The 19,281-nt window shown below is 32.6% G+C and overlaps 3 protein-coding genes across 6 annotated transcripts; 1 reads left to right on the forward strand and 2 right to left on the reverse strand.

Moving 5' to 3' along the window:
* The first annotated feature begins 1,693 nt into the window (after window positions 1-1,693).
* On the forward strand, window positions 1,694-15,468 carry LOC103853342 (B3 domain-containing transcription factor NGA4). Of its 3 annotated transcripts, none has more exons than XM_009130269.2 (3): window positions 1,694-4,329; window positions 4,496-4,605; window positions 4,759-15,468. In XM_009130269.2, exon 3 carries the CDS (start codon window positions 4,761-4,763, stop codon window positions 5,775-5,777), a length of 1,017 nt encoding a protein of 338 aa, XP_009128517.2. In that variant the 5' UTR covers window positions 1,694-4,329; window positions 4,496-4,605; window positions 4,759-4,760; the 3' UTR covers window positions 5,778-15,468. The 3 variants fall into 3 exon arrangements, with proteins under 3 accessions (XP_009128517.2, XP_009128518.2, XP_009128519.2); XM_009130270.2 differs by having other exon boundaries at window positions 4,496-4,554; XM_009130271.2 differs by lacking the exon at window positions 4,496-4,605.
* LOC117131965 (secreted RxLR effector protein 161-like) lies at window positions 7,135-7,761 on the reverse strand. Its single transcript, XM_033285222.1, has one exon. It carries the CDS (start codon window positions 7,759-7,761, stop codon window positions 7,135-7,137), a length of 627 nt encoding a protein of 208 aa, XP_033141113.1.
* Window positions 15,469-16,341: 873 nt separating the features above from the next.
* LOC103853343 (NAC domain-containing protein 69) lies at window positions 16,342-19,281 on the reverse strand. Of its 2 annotated transcripts, none has more exons than XM_033285167.1 (6): window positions 18,961-19,281; window positions 18,551-18,822; window positions 17,500-17,634; window positions 17,105-17,428; window positions 16,860-17,015; window positions 16,342-16,768 (listed from the first exon to the last, which is right to left on the reverse strand). In XM_033285167.1, the coding sequence occupies exons 1-6, from the start codon at window positions 19,040-19,042 to the stop codon at window positions 16,526-16,528; spliced, it is 1,212 nt and encodes a 403-aa protein (XP_033141058.1). In that variant the 5' UTR covers window positions 19,043-19,281; the 3' UTR covers window positions 16,342-16,525. The 2 variants fall into 2 exon arrangements, with proteins under 2 accessions (XP_033141058.1, XP_033141057.1); XM_033285166.1 differs by having other exon boundaries at window positions 18,889-19,281.

Consider the following 19,281-nt stretch of genomic DNA (forward strand, 5'->3'; position numbering starts at 1 on the left):
ATTTTCGGATTTAGCACACATCAGATCTCTCTTGGACCATTTGGGCCGATTAAGAAATCAGATCCAATTCTCACATTTTTTTTTCCTTTGGGCCATTGAGTCCAAGTTCAAACAATTTTTTTCCAACTATTTTTAATTTTTCTTTTCTTTTCTTAATATAATTTAAGCATTCAAAAAAGAAAATTGAATTTTTTCATTGAAAAGCATAAATCTTTATTAAAAGTACATAATTTTTTTATTATAATATTAACTACATAATAAAATTAATTTATCAGAGTTACACCAACTTAATTCATTAGAGAAATAAAGTTTAATTTTGTAAACATAAATAGTCATTTAAAATGAAATACGATAAATAAAGATAAAAAGTTTAAGTCTTTTATAAAATAAAACATAAATATATGAAAATATCACATTTACTAAATATTTTTTAATATATATATTTATATATCTATTTCATATCATTTAAATTAAAATATACATCATATGAAAATACATACTTATATTTTGATATTTGCATTAACGATATATTGAAAAATTAATATTTTAATTTTGAAATCTTCATTGTTTTTTTTAAATGATTATAAATTATTGAAACTACTAAACATCCCACATTAAAAAAAATCGTTGGTGTAAAATTTTGTTACACAAATATGCAAATAATCATAAATATAGTAGAAACCTCATTTAATAAATATCCATATTAAAAGTATACTATATATCTATATTAATATCATTTAAATTTAATTATATATCATATACGGTAGATAAGATTGATTGTTTTGATTTATTTACCCTAAAATAATTGCGAATAAACAAAAATGATCGTTTCATTTATATGCACACGCTAATTTATTACATAATAGTAACTAATTTTTTTTTATAACTTCTCTTTCATTAACTTGATGATCGAATATGATCATAGTGTAACAAATGGGTAATACAGTTAGGTACATAGTGATGAAATACAAAAGAAACAATATTTGGATTCACGTTCTTTGCTAGGCCATCTGCAACTTGATTCCCATCTCTTCCAATCCACATGAATGATATGTCTTCAAACTTCTGTTTCCACCAGTTCACTTTTCGAATCCAGTTATATTCAGCAAAGTGAAGCACTTCATTGTTTAAAATTTTAATCATCTTACTACAGTCACTCTCAAACTGTACCTTCATGTATCTTTTACTCCAGCAGTTTTGCATTGCAATGATGAGAGCTTGTATTTCACTCTCGAATGCATTGTTAACATGATTCCCATTGGCTTGTCCCGCTCCTTTATAGGTTCCATTTGAATCTCTGATTACCCATCCCGCTTTACTTGTTTGTTGTTGAGCTGAATAAGAACCATCTACATTGCATTTGATCCATCCTTGAGGTGGTTTACGCCAGCCTCCTTGTGTGCTCCTCCCATTAGCGTTCCCATATATTGATCTGGTTTGATCATTATTATGTAAGCTCCATTCCTTACCATCAGCCTGAGCCTGTTGTAGAATTCTCTCCCAGTAAATACTTTTCTGTTGAAAGATAAGCACATTACGGCTTTTCCAAATCCTCCATAGGATCCAAATTGGTAAGTTTTGATAGTGGATAAGTCTTGTTGATGTTGAATATTGCAGACAAGCATCAATCTTCTCTTCAAAAGTAGCAGTATGGCTGTTGATGATGATGTTTGATATCCCAGATCTTCTCCATATTTTCTAAGCATACGGGCATTCGAAGAATAAATGTTTCTCTGTTTCTAAAGCAGAACAACAACGTCTACATTGCCCATCTCTAATAATATGTCTTCTCTGCAGACTAGAATCTGTTGCCAACGCCCTCGAAGTCATTTTCCAGAGAAAATGTTTAATCTTTGATGGAGTATTTGTTTTTCAAATCCTTTGTTTGATGTTCACATTTCCATAAATCTCATGTCTTCAATTATACCCTGGTAGATGTGTCGCAAGCCAATATCCAGATTTGACACTGTAAATACCATTATCATTATAACTCCACCCCATTAGATCCAGTTCTGCCTTTCCACTAATCTTCATTTGCAGTATTTTAGTGACGTCTTCTGGATGGACTTCATTTATAACTTTGTGCACATTCCAACTCCCTCCTCTTTCATTAAGAAACGTTTGCACCTTTACATCTGATATTTCACCATTTATTGAACGAGGTGGTGAAACTAGTAACTAGTTCTTTGTTATTTAGTATAATATACTTATTATTTTATTATTTCAAAACATGCAGAAAACATAAAATAAGTAATAAATATAAAATATTTATTCTGTAAAAGGTGTAGATCTTAACCTAAGTATGTATATCTTTTATAATTATAAATCTTAAACATTTTCTAAATTTCAGACCAAAACAAATAAGCGAAATGAGAGTAAACTCCAAAATCAATATTTATATCGAGCAATAACCAAAATGAAAAAGAGACATACTAAAAAAATATTGAAGGTACATCGGATTGGCACGTGAACGTAAATTTCACACGACTATAATTAACTTAAGTTTCTAAATTATGATATAAAACTGAGCTGACATAGTTTCATTGTAACCAAATAATAGACCTGAAATTCTTTAGCCTATACGTTAGAAACGTTTTTATGCGATAAGCGATTTTTTGACCTAAAACATTTTTTTAAATGGGATCAGCTCATTTATAAATATATTATGTAAGTAACAAAAAGTTAAAAAAAAATTAAGGGCCAAAATATTAATTCGATCAAGAATATAAATCTATTTTTTTATACAATATTTCTTAAATAATTTTTATACAAATTTACCATAGGTAAGGCGCATGTCTTATCCTAGTATATGTTATTAGGCATGAATGAGATAATTCATGTGACTTGTTCAGTTCTAGCAGGAAAGGTAATACTAATTACTAAAAAAAGTCAGAATAATACAATTTCCCTTTAATATAAGTATAATAACTAAGGGGTTGAAGAAAAATCTTAATAAGGTACACGTGGTTACCTTTTTGACAAATTTAGTAAGTAATACATATACTGTTTAAATTGAGATATTCGACTGCCACGTATTAACATTGTAGATACTAAAGAAAATAATACCAAACAAAAGAACTCTTATAAATGTTCAATTCTTTTTTGTTTTTGTCAGCAAATGTTCTATTCTAAATATCTAAATGAATTTATTGGTTATCACCCAGTAGATAAAACATGGTTATCACCTGAGTATTTTCTAATTTGAACTTGAAACAATCATTAAATATTTAAATTACTACCACATTTTTTGGGAGTATCTTAAATTAGAATAAAAAAATTTATAATTGCTTTAATTTAAATAATATCACGTTTATAATAAATATTACTACCACTTTTTTTACATTTTTAATTTATTATAAATGCAATATTATTTACAAATAAAAAATGTAGCAAAATTTATGTTCTCAGTGATACTAGAACAATTGTTTCCAAAGTTTTATTTGAATTAAAGATGTATATATTAAAGAATTCATTCCAAAATCTCATATAAAGTTCACTTGGACTCATTTCTATCTTGTGAATTTATCATTAAATGTTTTTCATGATTATATCAGATATTTTAATATACATTTATAAATTAACTATGTTTATATGGAGTCATGTTTATCTTATAATCTGATACTTATTATTTTCATAGTATTTTTTATTTATTATATATCTAAATGTTATAATTAATTATTCCACGCGTCAGAATATAAGTCAAATAATATCTAGTAAATTTATATTTCAAATTTACTTTATAGTGTATTATATGTTTATGCACACAAATTAGTTATAATATATGAGTAATCAATTTAATTAGCTAAAAACAACTGGCAAGAGGAAATCAGCAAACAAACATTATAAATACAAATTAAAAGATCTGATATGAATAAAGAGGGAAATAAATAAAAATACAATTTCTCCAAACAAAAAAAAAATATATATATATATATATATATATCAAAAGGAGAGCAAATATTCTAAGAACATTGATACACTTACCTTACCAATACACGATATATGTATAGATTTGTATATCTATATAAATAGCTAGAGTCACCCCAAGTCTATAGCTAAACTGAAAAGGACAAGAAGCTTTCACATGACCCGAGCCACACCATTCATGGGGCCCTTTTACTCTCTCTAGGAAGTGATCTTCAATCTATCATCGAGAAATTCTCTTAAACCACAATTTTTTCCAACACTTTAAAGCCATCTAGAGAGAGAAAGTGAGAGAAAATAAGAGAGATCTCCAATTTGAACTTGAGACACCATTGATTTCATTTTCAGCTTTATAAAATATTTTTGGAGTCAACGAAAATATCTAAGAAGAAGCAAACACAAAGAGTACGTCCGTCTTCTTCTTCTGGATTCTAGGGTTCTATTTGTTCGCTATTTTGATTTTCAATTCACTGATTTGATATATATCGAATTGTTTAATACCCGTTATTATTACAATTGTGGATATGGTTTTATTTGGTTTCTGATCAGTATTATCTCATGTATGTTAAAGGATTTTGTGTTGGGTCATCATCTTGTCAAGAAAATCACTCATCAGATCCATAGAAAAAGGTTGACTACTTTTTGAAAGATCTTGAATTGGTTCATCCTCTTGTCAAAAAGGTCGGGTACTTTTTGAAGATCTTGAACTGAATTTAGTCATCAATCTTCTCATTAACCCTTTCATAAAAGAAAGCTGGATACTTTTTCAAGATCTAAATATTGGGACATCGTCATTTCAAGAATCCATATAACAAAGTTTGATACTTTTGATAGATATGTCAACCAGGGCGAGCACTCACCAAGAACCAGCAGAGAACGGAGCTAGTGGTTCAGACAACAACAACAACAACTTCAACTCGGCGATGAGAGAGCCCATGTTCCAGAAAGTGCTTACACCAAGCGACGTCGGGAAACTAAACCGGCTCGTGATTCCAAAGCAACATGCAGAGAACTACTTCCCGTTAGAGGACAATCAAACCGGCACGCTGTTGGATTTCCAAGACAAAAACGGCAAGATGTGGAGGTTCCGTTACTCGTATTGGAACAGTAGCCAGAGCTACGTGATGACCAAAGGATGGAGCCGTTTCGTCAAAGAGAAGAAACTCAACAACGGAGACACCGTCTCGTTCCACCGTGGCTACGTCCCCGACGACAACGAACCGGAGCAACGAAGGAACATATTGTTCATCGACTGGAGGAATAGACCAGACACAAACCTCTTACACAACATTAATCATCATCACTACCCGATCTTGGGGCCTCCTCCTTATCCAACGGCTAGTTATTATCCTGTGACAGAATATTCCATGCCGCATTACGGGAGGTTTCCATCTTTATATCATAACCAGTTTCTAGGGTATGGTTATGGACCTTATGGTAAAACTGTTACTGGAGGGCGTTACTACGCCGGATCACCATTGGATCATCATCATCGGTGGAATCTTGGTAGATCTGAGCCGTTCTTTTATGACTCCTGTCCTGTTTTTCCAACGACGAGGTTGACTTCGTCCTTGGCGATGTTGCCGTCTTCTCCTCCTTCTCAGCCGCCGCAGGAGGGGACGGCCAAGAAGCTAAGGCTGTTTGGGTTCGATGTAGAGGAGTCTTCTTCTTCAGGGGAGGCACGTGCCGAAATGGGTGTTGCTGGGCACTCTTCTTCTTCTCCGGTTGTGATTAGAGATAATGAATCATCATGGAGGTCGCCACGTGGAGAAATGGGTGGATTGTCTTCTTCGGTTGTGAACTTAAGCGATGACGAAGACTATAAAAGGAAAGGGAAGTCTTTAGAATTTTAGACAGATAATTTCATTTATGTTCACCTCCATTTTCTCTAATTACCTTTTACTATTTCCTCCTTTTAAGTTAGTTCCAACATAAAAATCATAAGAAGCTAATTTGCAATTGGTGAATTACAATGTCGTGAGGAACTTAACCGGGCTCACATTATATGTATTGGTATTAAGATGTTTGGTTTCATAGTTGTTGAGCCCTAGTCACCATGTTGAAAACCCCCCACCTTTCAATATTCTATTAAGCTTTTGTTCCAAAAAACTAAAAAGTATTTTTATGACGCTAATATATAAATAAATTTATCATATTTATACCATCTCGGTTTTTTTATTACACAAACTCATATGATACATACCAATCCATAAATCAAAAGTGCTTAATTTTTCAGCTTGAATATATTTTTAATAATTTGAGCTGGATGTGGGAAGGATAAAAACGCTTATAAATTTTTGAAATTGTACTCTCTGTGCCTATCTCTAGCTAAGCTGACAAAGTTCCATGGTACATTCTAACCTAATGGAGAGTTCCAAAAGTTCTCTCTCTCTCTAACCCATATGGTCCAGTTTGTTTGGTACTGTTGTATTTGCTTGATTTAAAGAGAATTGTAGCTTATGGCAGAGGACAAAAAAAGGGAAGCTATGAAATGACAATTTCAAGTTACAATAATAAGTTTGAAGAAATAAACACAAAAGATGTGTATATCTTTCATCTTTCTTTTCTTTTACTTTACCCCAAAAAAGAAAACTTCTACTACCTCTCATTTACTTTGTTAGTTTCTTGTTTCGTTAATTGCTTGTAACCGTCAGTCTTTGCGACCGTACGTGTCAGGTCCTAATTACAAGTTAAAGATTATTTAAGTTAGGGATCTTGTTGATGTCATAAGACCAATATCATATGCAAATTATTGTAGATGCACTCATCATATGCTGGAATAGCCATGATAAAAGCAATAGAAAACAAAATTAGTTTGGGGTTGCAATTTTTTATATTAAAAATTATGATTTCAATGCGCGGATCTTCAAAATCAGGCTATGTTAGGACTAGCTTTCTTTAATCTAGTCGATCGTCAAATTTACTAGAAAACAAAGAATTATATAACAACTTTCGTATTAGCTTTACAAACTACTCGAAACTAAAGTTTTCAATGTTTCTCTCTTAGATCTTTTGGAACACTTCTCCATTATACCTATATTTATATAAACTTTAACATGTGGGATATGAAAAACACAAACATAACCTAAATAAAAACTTCCTTTTTCTATTTGTAGGTTTTCTTATTGTGTTTATCTTAACATATTAAACATCTAATAATATGTTAAGTTTCCACAAACTTGAAATTATCTAACATTCACCTCCTTAGTTCTAATTTGAATTAGGGAGATCAATTTCTTGAACTCCGATTAAGCTCCTCATTTGCTTGAACGTAATCCTTGCTAATGGTTTGGTAATGATGTCGGCCTTCTGCTGAACACCCAACACATGCTCCACTTTGATCTGTGCATTATCCACACACTCACGAATGAAGTGATACTTCTTGAGTACATGCTTACTCCTTCCATGGAAAATTGGATTCTTTGTTAGAGCAGTGGCTGATTTGTTGTCGATCCTAAGCTTGACCTTCTCGCCTTCTTTGCTTAGTATCTCACTCAACAATTCCTTGATCCATATAGCTTGCTTCGCTGCTTTTGTTGCTGCCATGAATTCTGCTTCGCATGATGACAATGCAACTGTTTGCTGCTTCTGCGATGTCCAAGTGATTAGTGATGAATCGTAGTAGAATGCATGTCCTGACGTGCTCCTCCCGTCATCGAGATCAATGTTGTGACTGCTGTCACTATAACCAACGACACTCCTTGACCCATCTCTCTTGAAGAACAGACCGAAGTTTGTTGTTCCTTTCACATACCACAATATGTGTTTGATGGCTTGTCTGTGAGAGTCTCTAGGATTGTGCATGTATTTGCTAAGAACACCTACTGCGTAACACATGTCGGGTCTTGTATGAAGCAGATACCTCAAATATCCTATGATTCTTCTGAACTTGGTAGCATCTATCTCTCATTCATCTTCAGCTTTTGAGATCTTCAAATTCGCCTCCATTAGAATTTGAGTTGCGTTACACATTTCCATCTTTGTGTCACACAAGATTCCTTGAGCATACCTCTCTTGCTTTAGTTCCTGTCACAAATAGATCATCAACGTAGATGACTATGATCAAGACGTCTCCTCCTTCAGTCTTGCGATACACTGATGGTTCCTTCGTGCACTTCTCAAATCTCATCTCCTTGAGAACCTGATCAAGCTTTACATTCCATGCTATTGGTGTCTGGCGTAACACATGCAACGTCTTGTGAAACACACAAACTCGATCTTCTTCTTTTTTCTTCTCAGAACCAGTCGGTCTATCTACAAACTCCCATATCTTGTTTCTTGTGATAAACTCCAACTCGTCTACCATAGCTTCAATCAAGTTTTCTTCGCAAACTAGATTGAACACATTTGAGGCAAACTCTCCTCCTCTATCGGTGCATACTAAATTGAACACAGCTGAGGAAACCTCTCCTCCTCTATCGATGCAACCTAGGTTGAACATAGATGAAGCAAACTCTCTTCCTCTATCGGTGTGAAATCTTTTAAACCGATAAAATGCCTAACGATTATCTGTTGGCATTGGTGGTGTGATTTGTCTACACAAATCTCCAAGCAATAATCCTAATGACTTTGATGTACGAACCATGGCCTTAGTTGGGAATGAGTCTCTAATTTGCTTCCCTGCAAGGCATGTGTCACACACGACTTCTCCGTGTGTTACACTTGGGAATGAGAGACATGTGTCACACACGGCTTTTATGTGTGTTACACTCGAGAATGAGTGTCTAATCTTCTTCTCTGCTAGACATGCGTCACACACGCTTTCTTCGTGTGTTACACACGACATTCCTACGACCATCTCCTTCCTTACCATGTTGTTCATCACTCCATAGCTTATATGTCCTAGTCGAGCATGCCACCCCCATGTAGCATCTACGTCCCTGACATGTAAACACTTCGAGTAGCTTATCTCCATAGGGGTCTTGTAGAGACAGTTTGGAGATCTTGTCACACGAACTAGCAACCTTCCATGTGAATCTGTGAGCGTTGAGTAGACATATTTTATGTTAGTCTCACATCCGTTCTCTGTTGCTTGCCCAAGACTCAATATATTGTGCTTCAGGTGGGATATGTAGTATATGTCTTTTAGTATCTTCTTCTCTCCAGTCTTGTACACAAAAGTAACCACACCCTTTCCTACAATGTCAACACACGATCTATCACCAAACTTCACCTTCCCTTTGGTGTTGAGATTCAAACTCGAAAAAAACTCCTTGTTTTCCATCATGTGATTACTCGCTCCATTATCCAAATAACAGACACTTGCATTGCCTTTGTCGATATCAAGATTCTTCGGAATCACCTTATCTTCGTTCAAAAACACCACCTCGTGTACATAGAGTGCATCGGCCTCTTCTGTCTCGTTTAAGTTGGTTTTTTTATTCTTCTTTGTCTTCTCAGGACAGACAGTTGCGTAGTGACCAGGCTTTACATATCTCCAACATATCAGCTTGAACGATTCTTGTTCGAGTTGTTATCTTTTGTGTGTGACGCAGGTTTTGGTTGTGTAACCTACCTTGACCTCTGCATCTACCGTTCCATCCTCTTCCTCTACCACGGGAATTCTCGTAGTCCCTCTAACTATGCTGTTCATTGTTCGAAAACATCAGCTTCCCTTGGTCTTCCTTCTGAGTTTTTTCTCCTACACGCTCCTCGCACGCCTTAAGCCTTCCAACTATATCCTCGAAACCCGTCGAGTTGAGGTCTAGGACTTGCTCAAGCGATGCTACGATCTGGATGTACGTGTGTCTATGTTTTCTCCCAACGAGGTTGCTTTAGATGATAGGCCCGTTATCTTCCCCGCAAAGTCATCGACGGTATCTGAATCATCCATCTTCAACCTATCAAACTCCGTCACGAATGTCTGAAGTCTCGCCACCCATAAATGATCAGCTCCTAGGTGTCGCAACTTGATGGTGTTCCAGATCTCTTTTGATGCAGTTTGTTCTCCCACCTGGAGAATCAAAGTCTCAGGAACAGATTGAAAAAAAAGAGCTATCGCAATATCGTTCTTCTTTTGATCATCTGAACCGGGTTCAATCGTGTCCCACACTTCATGAACACGAAGTAGAACCTTCATCCTCATCGACCAAACTGTGTAGTTTGTCGATGACAACATCGGACATTGGATGGATGTAGATCCAAAGTCCTTCGTGCGTGGAGCGCTAGTCACGTCCGCCATCTTGCTTACGCGATCTCTTGTTCACAAACACCAGGATCTTAAGCTACAACTTAAGCTTAGATCGAGTCTCCAACCTGGCGCTGATACCAATTCAAATCTCTTAGGAAACAAAGAATTATAAAAACAACTTTTCTTATTAGCTTTAGAAACTACTCAAAACTAAAGCTCTCAATGTTTCTCTCTTAGATCTTTTGGAACACCTCTCCATTAGACCTATATTTATATGAAAGACAATTCCCTTTAACATGTGAGATATGGAAAACACAAACCTAACCTAAATAAAAACTTCATTTTTCCCATTTCTAGGTTTCATTATTGTGTTTATCTTAACATTAAATATCTAATAATATGTTAAGTTTTCACAAGCTTGGAATTATCCAACATATCGCACAATGAGGGACATGTTGATCACTCATCCCTCTGTTTCGGTAAGGTATGTTTCGTTGTTACAATTGTATTTGCGTTTTATTGTTCCTTTCTTCTAGTATTTTTTCCTCTTTTCTCTTTTCTTTTTTCTTTTTTTTCTTCATTGTAATTAAGTTGCTTTGCAAAAAAAAAAAAAAAAAAAAAATTTGCTTTGCAACAATTCTGTAAAACTGAAATTTGGTATAAATGTAACATTTACAGAAAAAAAAAATGTACACAGGCTCACTACCAAATTTTATGACGAGTTATGAGATAGTATATTTTTTTTTAGAATAAGTACCAAGTTATGACATATAGTACATGCCTTGGTACACTCATTTATTAAACCTCGGAATGATTTTCATATTAAAAGAACTTCAAAATAATTTTACACTCATTTGTTGCAATTGCGACTATGCACTAAGGGTCTGACGGCTATGCACTAAAAGTTTTACTGGTTTCCCCTCTACCATCCACAAATGCAGCTTTTGCGGTTAGTAGTGGTTATTGGCATTTTACAATAATTACAAAAAATGTCACAAATCGCTTCAAACAGTACAAAACCTCTTAAATTAAAAGCTTTCCACTAGCATCTACGATTGCGGGTGAACAAATAAATTTAGAAATATTTTTTTTAATATTTCATTTTTAGTTTAAATTTTAAAACTTACAGATTATAAATAAAATTTATGTGCATTTTTTATTTTAATTTAAATTCATTAACAGTATCATAATTTATTTTATAAAACTTTAAACCAAAATTATTCACTATAATTTTTAAACGTTAATACATAAACGAAACAAAAAAATATCTTAAAATACTAAAAGTTCTAAATCCTCAAAAGAAAATATCTTGCAATATCTTATAATAGCTTTGATGGAAGTTAAAAGAATGGAAGGGATTCCATATGCGATATATCATATATGCGAGTGTTGTGAGAAGTCTGATTTACGCCATGATTGGTTCGAGACCAGACTTACCACACACAGTGGGAGTTGTTAGTAGGTTTATGTCTAAGCTATGGATAGATTATTGGATGAAATTTAAATGGATTTTGAGATATATGAGAAGTGAATCAAAGACTAATTTGAGGTCTGTTAAAATTTGAGAATGTGTAATTGAAGGGTTCTCACTTCCTGATAACATTACATATTTAGACATAAGAAGATCGATTAGTGGATATGTTTTCAATGTTCGGGGTAATACGGTTTTGTGGAAGTATAATCTACAATCACTTGTAGCTTTGTCGACTACTAAGGCAGAGTATATGGCACTATTGTCAGCAACCAAAGAAGCAATTTGGTTAAATGGTATTTGTGAAGAGTTGGGGTTTCAAACAGGCAGTGCTAAGCTACATTGCAATTCAAAGAGTGCTCTAGCCATAACAAAGAACAAAGTTTTTATGAGAGGACTAAACAGGTTACTACAAAGTTTCCTTTCATTTGCGACATTGTGGATCATGTGATATTTCTCTGCACAAGATTCACACAAGCAAAAATCCAGCAGACTTCCTAGCGAAAGTATTACCTGGTCCGAAGTTTCAACTATGCTCTGAACTGGTGAACATTTTTTGAAGGCAAGAACGGCTCTGTGTAACAACTGTTGTTGTGTTGATTACCTTGCAAAAGGAAAAGTAAGTGGGGTTAGACAATATCAATTGCAGAAGGTATTAGTCTAAACTTGCTATAAGTAAATCAACCTAAGCTTAGGGTGGAGTTGTTACCTGTGAGTTTAAAGAAAGGCGAAGGTCTCTGTTGGTACTCAGTTTGAGGTGAAATTTCTTCAGGTTCCTGAAACAGAAAGAATATCTCAGTCAGTAAGTGTTCTAGGTCAGTATGGGTGAATATCAGAGGCTCAATGGTAAACAGAAAGACAAGGTCAAATGATTACCTTATTGGGGCAGTTAATGGTAAAGCTTGAAGCTTATGGGGTCATATGATCAGATAAGGCTGGTTTGACTAAGATTGAGTACATGCCGAGAGGTCAGAAGGTCAGATTTTGGTTTGTCGGTTCAGATCGGGGACATATTAAGAGGTATGCATGTTGCAGTCGGTCAGTCTCTTCAAGACCTACAGAAAGGTTAGTCGGTTGAAATGATCAAGGAGTTTTAGTCTTAGAAACAGAGGTTATCGAAAGATAGAAGAAGAGTCAGAGAGTACATTGTAACTGCGGTTAGGTTTGGAAGAGTCAGAAGCTGGCTAAGAGGTGAGTGAGATAATCAGAGTTTCGCCGAAGTGAAAGCTTTGAAGAGTCGCCGCAAAGAGAAGAGAGAGTGACATTGAGCTAGGGTCTGGTAGAGAGAGAGAGAGAGAGAGAGAGAGAGAGAGAGAGAGAGAGAGAGAGAGAGAGAGAGAGAGAGAGAGAGAGAGAGAGAGAGAGAGAGTGTTTCAGAGTTATGTCTGAAAGCTGGAGGTTGTGGATCTAATTCAACCAAACTCCGGATGGGCTTGCGCCTGCCCAAATATTCCTTGCTTGCCAAGGCTCCAACCTGAAAGAAAAGGAAACCCCCAAGTCTCTGCCCAGGTTACGGATGATGATTTAAAGATACATTTTATCCAATGAGAAAAATTGATAAGTTTGTTATAACAGCATCATCAACTTGACAAGAAAAACCAACGAACTGATCAAGCACATAAAGAGAAAAAGAAAAAGACTTAGCTCAAGATCGGGAGAGTGAAACTCGACGGAATTACTATGGTGGAGATCAGTCAGAGATGACAACTCCGGGAGTGATTTACTGTCTTCATCTTTTAGATCTGAAGTTGAGTCATCTATTTTATGTTCTTGTGATAACTTACTCTGTTTTGGGAATCACCATTGTTATGACATTGAAGCTTTATCAAGCAATCGTGGAGTGATGTAGCGGAACCTTTTAAGGTTTGGGAATACTCTTCTCAGTGCTTTTTGTTAGAAGCTCTTTAGGGTTTTGAAATACTATTTCCCGTGCTATAAAGCTCGTTTATAAATCTTTTTCTTATTAAATCATCAAAAACTTAATACAACTCTAAGCAAAAGAAGCCTATTTTTATATGAAAACCAAATAATTTATAAACTATTAAAAATCTAATTAAGATAAATATCGAAATAATAATAAATTAGATAAACATGATATTTAGAATATATCCAAATATTTTCCCTGCAACATTCTATTTAGCCCTCAAATCTAAACCGTGGTCTTCAACTCAAAAACCTTCAATACTTAAAATCTCTACATGAAATCTTATTCTTTTGGGACTCTTCCACATGTAATATTGCTCAAATAAAAGAATATAAATCATACAACCTTTATTTCAGTAAACCATCTTTAGTGTAGTGGTTTACTTAGCAGTGTATTGAGTTAGGGGTTTAGGTTCGATTCATGGTGGCAGCCTATTTTTTCTTATTTTGCTTCTAGCCTTGTGAAAGTCAAGACCGGTGCTGTCTACACGTCTATGTAGCAGTTCTTGTACACTAGATCTAGATTACAAATGCTAATTTCACTTTTAACTTTAGTCACAAGAAAAGACCTGTTAGATATACACAGGTAAAGAAAAATTGAGTTTCACATATAGAAGTTCATACATACACACACACACAAGTATCTTACTATATATTAATTGAGAAGTCAATTTATTGACTTTTGTTTACATGTCAATCATATGTGAACTCTTACAAAATTGTTATAATTTGATTGGTCGATGATTTTTAATTTTTATTTATTTTATTTAGATCTAAAAAGAAAGGTAAGTCTATAACCAATTAATATCACTTGCCAAATAATTTACATACTATTACTAATAATGATTTATGGTAACTAATTGTTTAAATTGTTGAAAGAGAAATAAATTGATCATTTTTTATATTTATAAAATACATAAAATAATAACTAACAAACAGTTTATATAAATCAATATAATGATTTTGTATTCTTATTTAAAAGCATTATATTTTGTATAAATTATCATAATAATTATTAACATCTTCTAAAGTTCAATATTATATGCTTTAATAAATCATTTATAAAAAAAAATTATCAAATTATTTATCCTCGCTTATTGTATATTTTAAATTATTCTAAGAGTTTGTAAGTCATCTATAAGAGCTTATAAATTAATATATAAAATCTTTTTTAAATCTCATCGTACTACCCTACTATATATTAATTGAGAAGTCACTTATGAGATTTTTGTTTATGTGCCGGTCATTTATGAAATCTTAAAAAATTGTTATAAATTGAATGGTCAATAATTTTTAATTTTAATTTTTAATTATTTTAATTAGATTTAAAAGAAAAATATAAGTCTATAAACAGTTGATATCCCTTGGCAAAAATCTACATAATATTACAAATAATTATTTATGGTAACTATTTGTTGAAACTATAGAAAGAATAATAATTTTTGATCAATTTTTTATATATTTGTAAACTACATAAAATAAGAAACAATATTTTTTATTAAAATTGATATAATGATATTATATTCTTATATAAAGCCTTATATTTGTATATTTAATTAGATTTAAAAGACAAAAAATAAGTCTATAAAGAGTTAATATCACTTGGCAAAAATTTACATGATATTACAAATAATTATTTATAGTAACTATTTGTTGAAACTATAGAAAGAATAATAATGTTTGATCAATTTTTATATTTTAAAACTACAGAAAATAAGAAACAATTTTTTATTAAAATTGATATAATTATTTTATATTCTTATATAGAGCCTTATATTTGTATGTAATGTATTATAATAACTACTAATGTCTAATAAAATTCATACAAGCTTTATAAATCATTTATAAAAATTATAAATACATTTATAAAGGGGAAATTGTCAATAATAGCACCTTTTGAGTTTTTGTCTCAAAAATGACACTAGAAGGTGAAAGTGACAAAAATGACATTCATTAAAGGGTAAAATATCTCAAATTCTCTTGGTTTAAAATTAAATAAACAAACAAAAATAAATAAAAACAAATAAAATAAAAATAAAAAAATGAAACAAAGAATTTTTTTTCATAGTTTCAGATTATATGTTTTCAAATTCAAAATTTTTTATAATTTTTTTTTGAAACTTTTTTTTTCGAATTTGTTTTTTATTTTTTTTTTGAAATTTTATTTTTATAATTAAAAAATACTTTTTGAAACTGTTTTTAATTTTTTATTTTTAATTTTTTAGTATTTATTTTTTAATTCATAAAATTTTAAACCCTAATTCCAAAATCCCACCCCTTAACTCTAAACCCTAAGGTTTAGATTAATTAACTCAAGGGGTATAAATGTATATTTACCTCTTTAATGAAACATATTTTTGTGACTTTGAGCCTTAAGTGCTAGTTTGAGACAAAAACTTGGTTTGGTGCTATCCTAGTTTTTTTCTCTTTATAAAATTATTTATCTTAGCTTATCATATTTTTTAAATTATGATATGAGGTTATAAAATCTATTTTGAAATTTTATTTTATATTTAATGAAAAATCACTTAATTAATTTTTTTTGTTAATGATTTTCAAATGTCTTTATTTTATGAGTAAGAAAATCAGTTCAAAAACCAGTTTTATCATTATTCAAATGACCTAAATATATTGCACAAAATAATTTATGGTAATTAAATATGTTATTTAGATAATATATATAATGCTTCATAAAGTAATTTTTAGGAATCAAGTATTTCTAAACTATATAAAATATTTCAAAAGTTACAGTATTATATACCGTCAAAACTTAAGTAATTTTATTAAAAACTGAATCATGAATATTATATATAACTAATTTTAGTACAATTATCAAAAAGTATTTATCCTTTTAAAAAAATCATTCTTAGAATAATATTTAACAAAAAACACATAATGACAAAAAACATTTTAATTTGAAAAATAATAATAAATATACTATTACAAAACATTCAAACCCGCAAAATTGCGTGCATCCACCTAGTATATATTATTACACATTCAAAATAAAATAAAATTTCAGAAAAATCCAATTAAAAACGAGTGCTTCGATCCATTTGCTTTGCCTCTCCTTGCAATCAAACTTCATCAGCTGGTTCATTTTCTGAGGCTTCATAAAACCATATGATGTTGCCAATGACAGCCACCAAGAGGATGAGTCCTATGATCATGTTCATGAAATAGATATACGGTGCATTCTTGTGGTTTCTCTGTATTGCTTCCTCTGTAATAAACCAGCCCTTCTTCTCTGTCTTCATTATAGGTGATAATGTCTTGTCCATGGATGCATCATCATTGGCTTTAGACTTACCTTCTTTCACCTGAAAAGTATACAACAACATCATTACCTTTAAAAATTCATCAAATGTTAAAGAAAATAGCCCAAAAATCAACAAATGAGCAGCTCAAGACCTCTTGTTTTGATGGTATGGTGCGTCGTGTGAAACGAGACTCCCGGGCATTTCTATTAATAGAAGTTATTATATCTTTGGAAGAGCCTTTCCTCAACGACAGAATCTCGTCTACACTACCATCGCTATCACCTGGACTTGATGTTCCTCGGTAACTCTGGTCATATTAGAACATAAAGCAGTGAATACAGATTACTCCTATCAATGCTACAATATTGATTAAGAAAAAAAGTCAAATAATTTTACTGTTGCAGATATGGATTCAGCATCGCTATCACTGCAGCTATCATCAACAATGATCCCTGTCAAAGGTCTCTTTGGCCTGTGATTGCTTTGGTTCTCTCGCATTGTGAGTTCTTGATTGCGAAACACATCTTCGAAATTCCCTCCGTTATAATCCAGCAACCCATTCCAATAATCATCACCGTAAGGAGTTTGTGGGTAGTAATTGTTGTCTGTGAAACTCTTATTTGGATTGAACACATCATAAGGAGAGAGATCCACTTGTTGGTTCAGTGGGATTAATAAGTCATACATAGACATACCATCTTCTTGACCTTGCTGCTCAACCTGAACATGTCAAGAAACGGGTTAATGATAGTAATGAATAAATAAAAATCATTGTGAGAAGCTAGATGCACCTCAGGTGATGTGTTAATGAATTTGACAGGATTGGAATCAGACACCATAGAGCTACTTGGTTCATTCGAGCTATTACCATACAAACTGTCTCCGTCATCACCCTTGTACATTACTTGGCATATAACATAGGTCCTCTGACGCAAATAACAAAGTTACACACATATAAGTTCTTTGGAAGCAAGACAAAATTGAATACAAATCACTCAAGACAACTGGGCACAACTTCTGTAACCCTTTAACCATCAAATTGAGCTAAAGATAGCATCCAAAACAAGGGAAATCAGTGTCAAACAAGTAGTCCAGAGACTATAACCAAACTCCATATTTTGTGAAAGAAGGAAAATCCTAGATCACTAGTTGGAAACAATGAAGTAGTTGACAAAAAAGGAAAATAATAAAGTAATATATAAAAATTATAGGTTAATCCACTTATTGTCAATGATAAGTGATAACTCCAAAATTCATATTTACATATATCTATACATATATATATTAAGAAGATCATAACTAGAAGAAAATCAAAGAAAAATGAACCACAATCCCAATTCAACTAATACATAATTAAATCCCAAATTGAGCTTAAGGTGGCATCCAATACAAGAGAAATCACAGCCAAAAACTAGCTTAGAGACAGATGAATCAAATCCCATATTTCATTTTTTTTTTGGATCTGAAACCCATATTTTACTAGTGAAATATTTTTGGACTTGCACAAATAACGAAGTGACATATAAAAAACAATAAATTTAGTTTTTGTCAATTAGTTTTGAGTTGAAAAAACCTCAAATTTAATATATTCATATTAGAAGATCATGACTAAATTAGAAATTCAACTAATACATATAATCTTAAATTGAGGTAGTAGTAACATCACAGGGGAATTAAAGCCTCATCAAAAAGATGAGACAAAAATTGAATCAAAACCGATTTCCACAAAAGAAAGACTACATAAAAATAAAAACTGAAATAAAACAAACGAAAAAATAGTTGAGATAGCAAATCCAACTTTTGGGAGAAACAAATAAATAAAAACTCTTGAGGAAGTGTTACCTGATTAAGAGGCAAGGAAGTGATGTGATACTCGTGCAAGACCCAAGGAGTCCAAACTCCATTAGGAACCCTACCTTCATAGTACACAAGCGTCTTCTTAATACCAATCTCAACACCATTTCCTCTCCTATCCTTGATTTTTCTATCAACACCAGTAGCTTTCCAATACCCAGAAGGTGTAGTTCTCTTCGTTACATTCTTCTTCGCAGACGTGTACTCCTTGGGAGAGAAGAAGTACCATACAAGATCCTTCGATTCGAGCTTCGATAATGCTGCAACCAATGAAGAAATTAATAAATGATCGATGATGAAAGAGGGACTGAGAGAAATGAACTTACAAGGCAAAAACCATGGTTCGTAACGACAGATGTTAACCTCGCTAATGGCATGGTCGACGAGCCATGACTTACCAAGAATCTTGTTCTTGAGGTAATGGTTGATCAGTTCCTCCCCCGTAGGACTAAATCTATATCCCACCAGATTATTCTCCATTTTATGCAACTTGAACTAGTAGTTAAGTGAAGAGAAGAAATAAAGTTTATTTGCTTATTTATACACACATTAAATAATATTTTTGTTAAAATAATAAAATGACACGTTCTTTGTTATACTTATATGTGGGTCTAAACACTTGAAGCAGACAACACAAAGCGCACCAAACTAACAAACGATTCGAGGATAATGTTTTGTATTTTCCTCAACGTTGACAAAAGGAGTATTCCCACATGGAT

The sequence above is a fragment of the Brassica rapa genome, chromosome A02 (genome assembly GCF_000309985.2).
Source record: "Brassica rapa cultivar Chiifu-401-42 chromosome A02, CAAS_Brap_v3.01, whole genome shotgun sequence".
NCBI classification, from domain to species: Eukaryota; Viridiplantae; Streptophyta; class Magnoliopsida; order Brassicales; family Brassicaceae; genus Brassica; species Brassica rapa.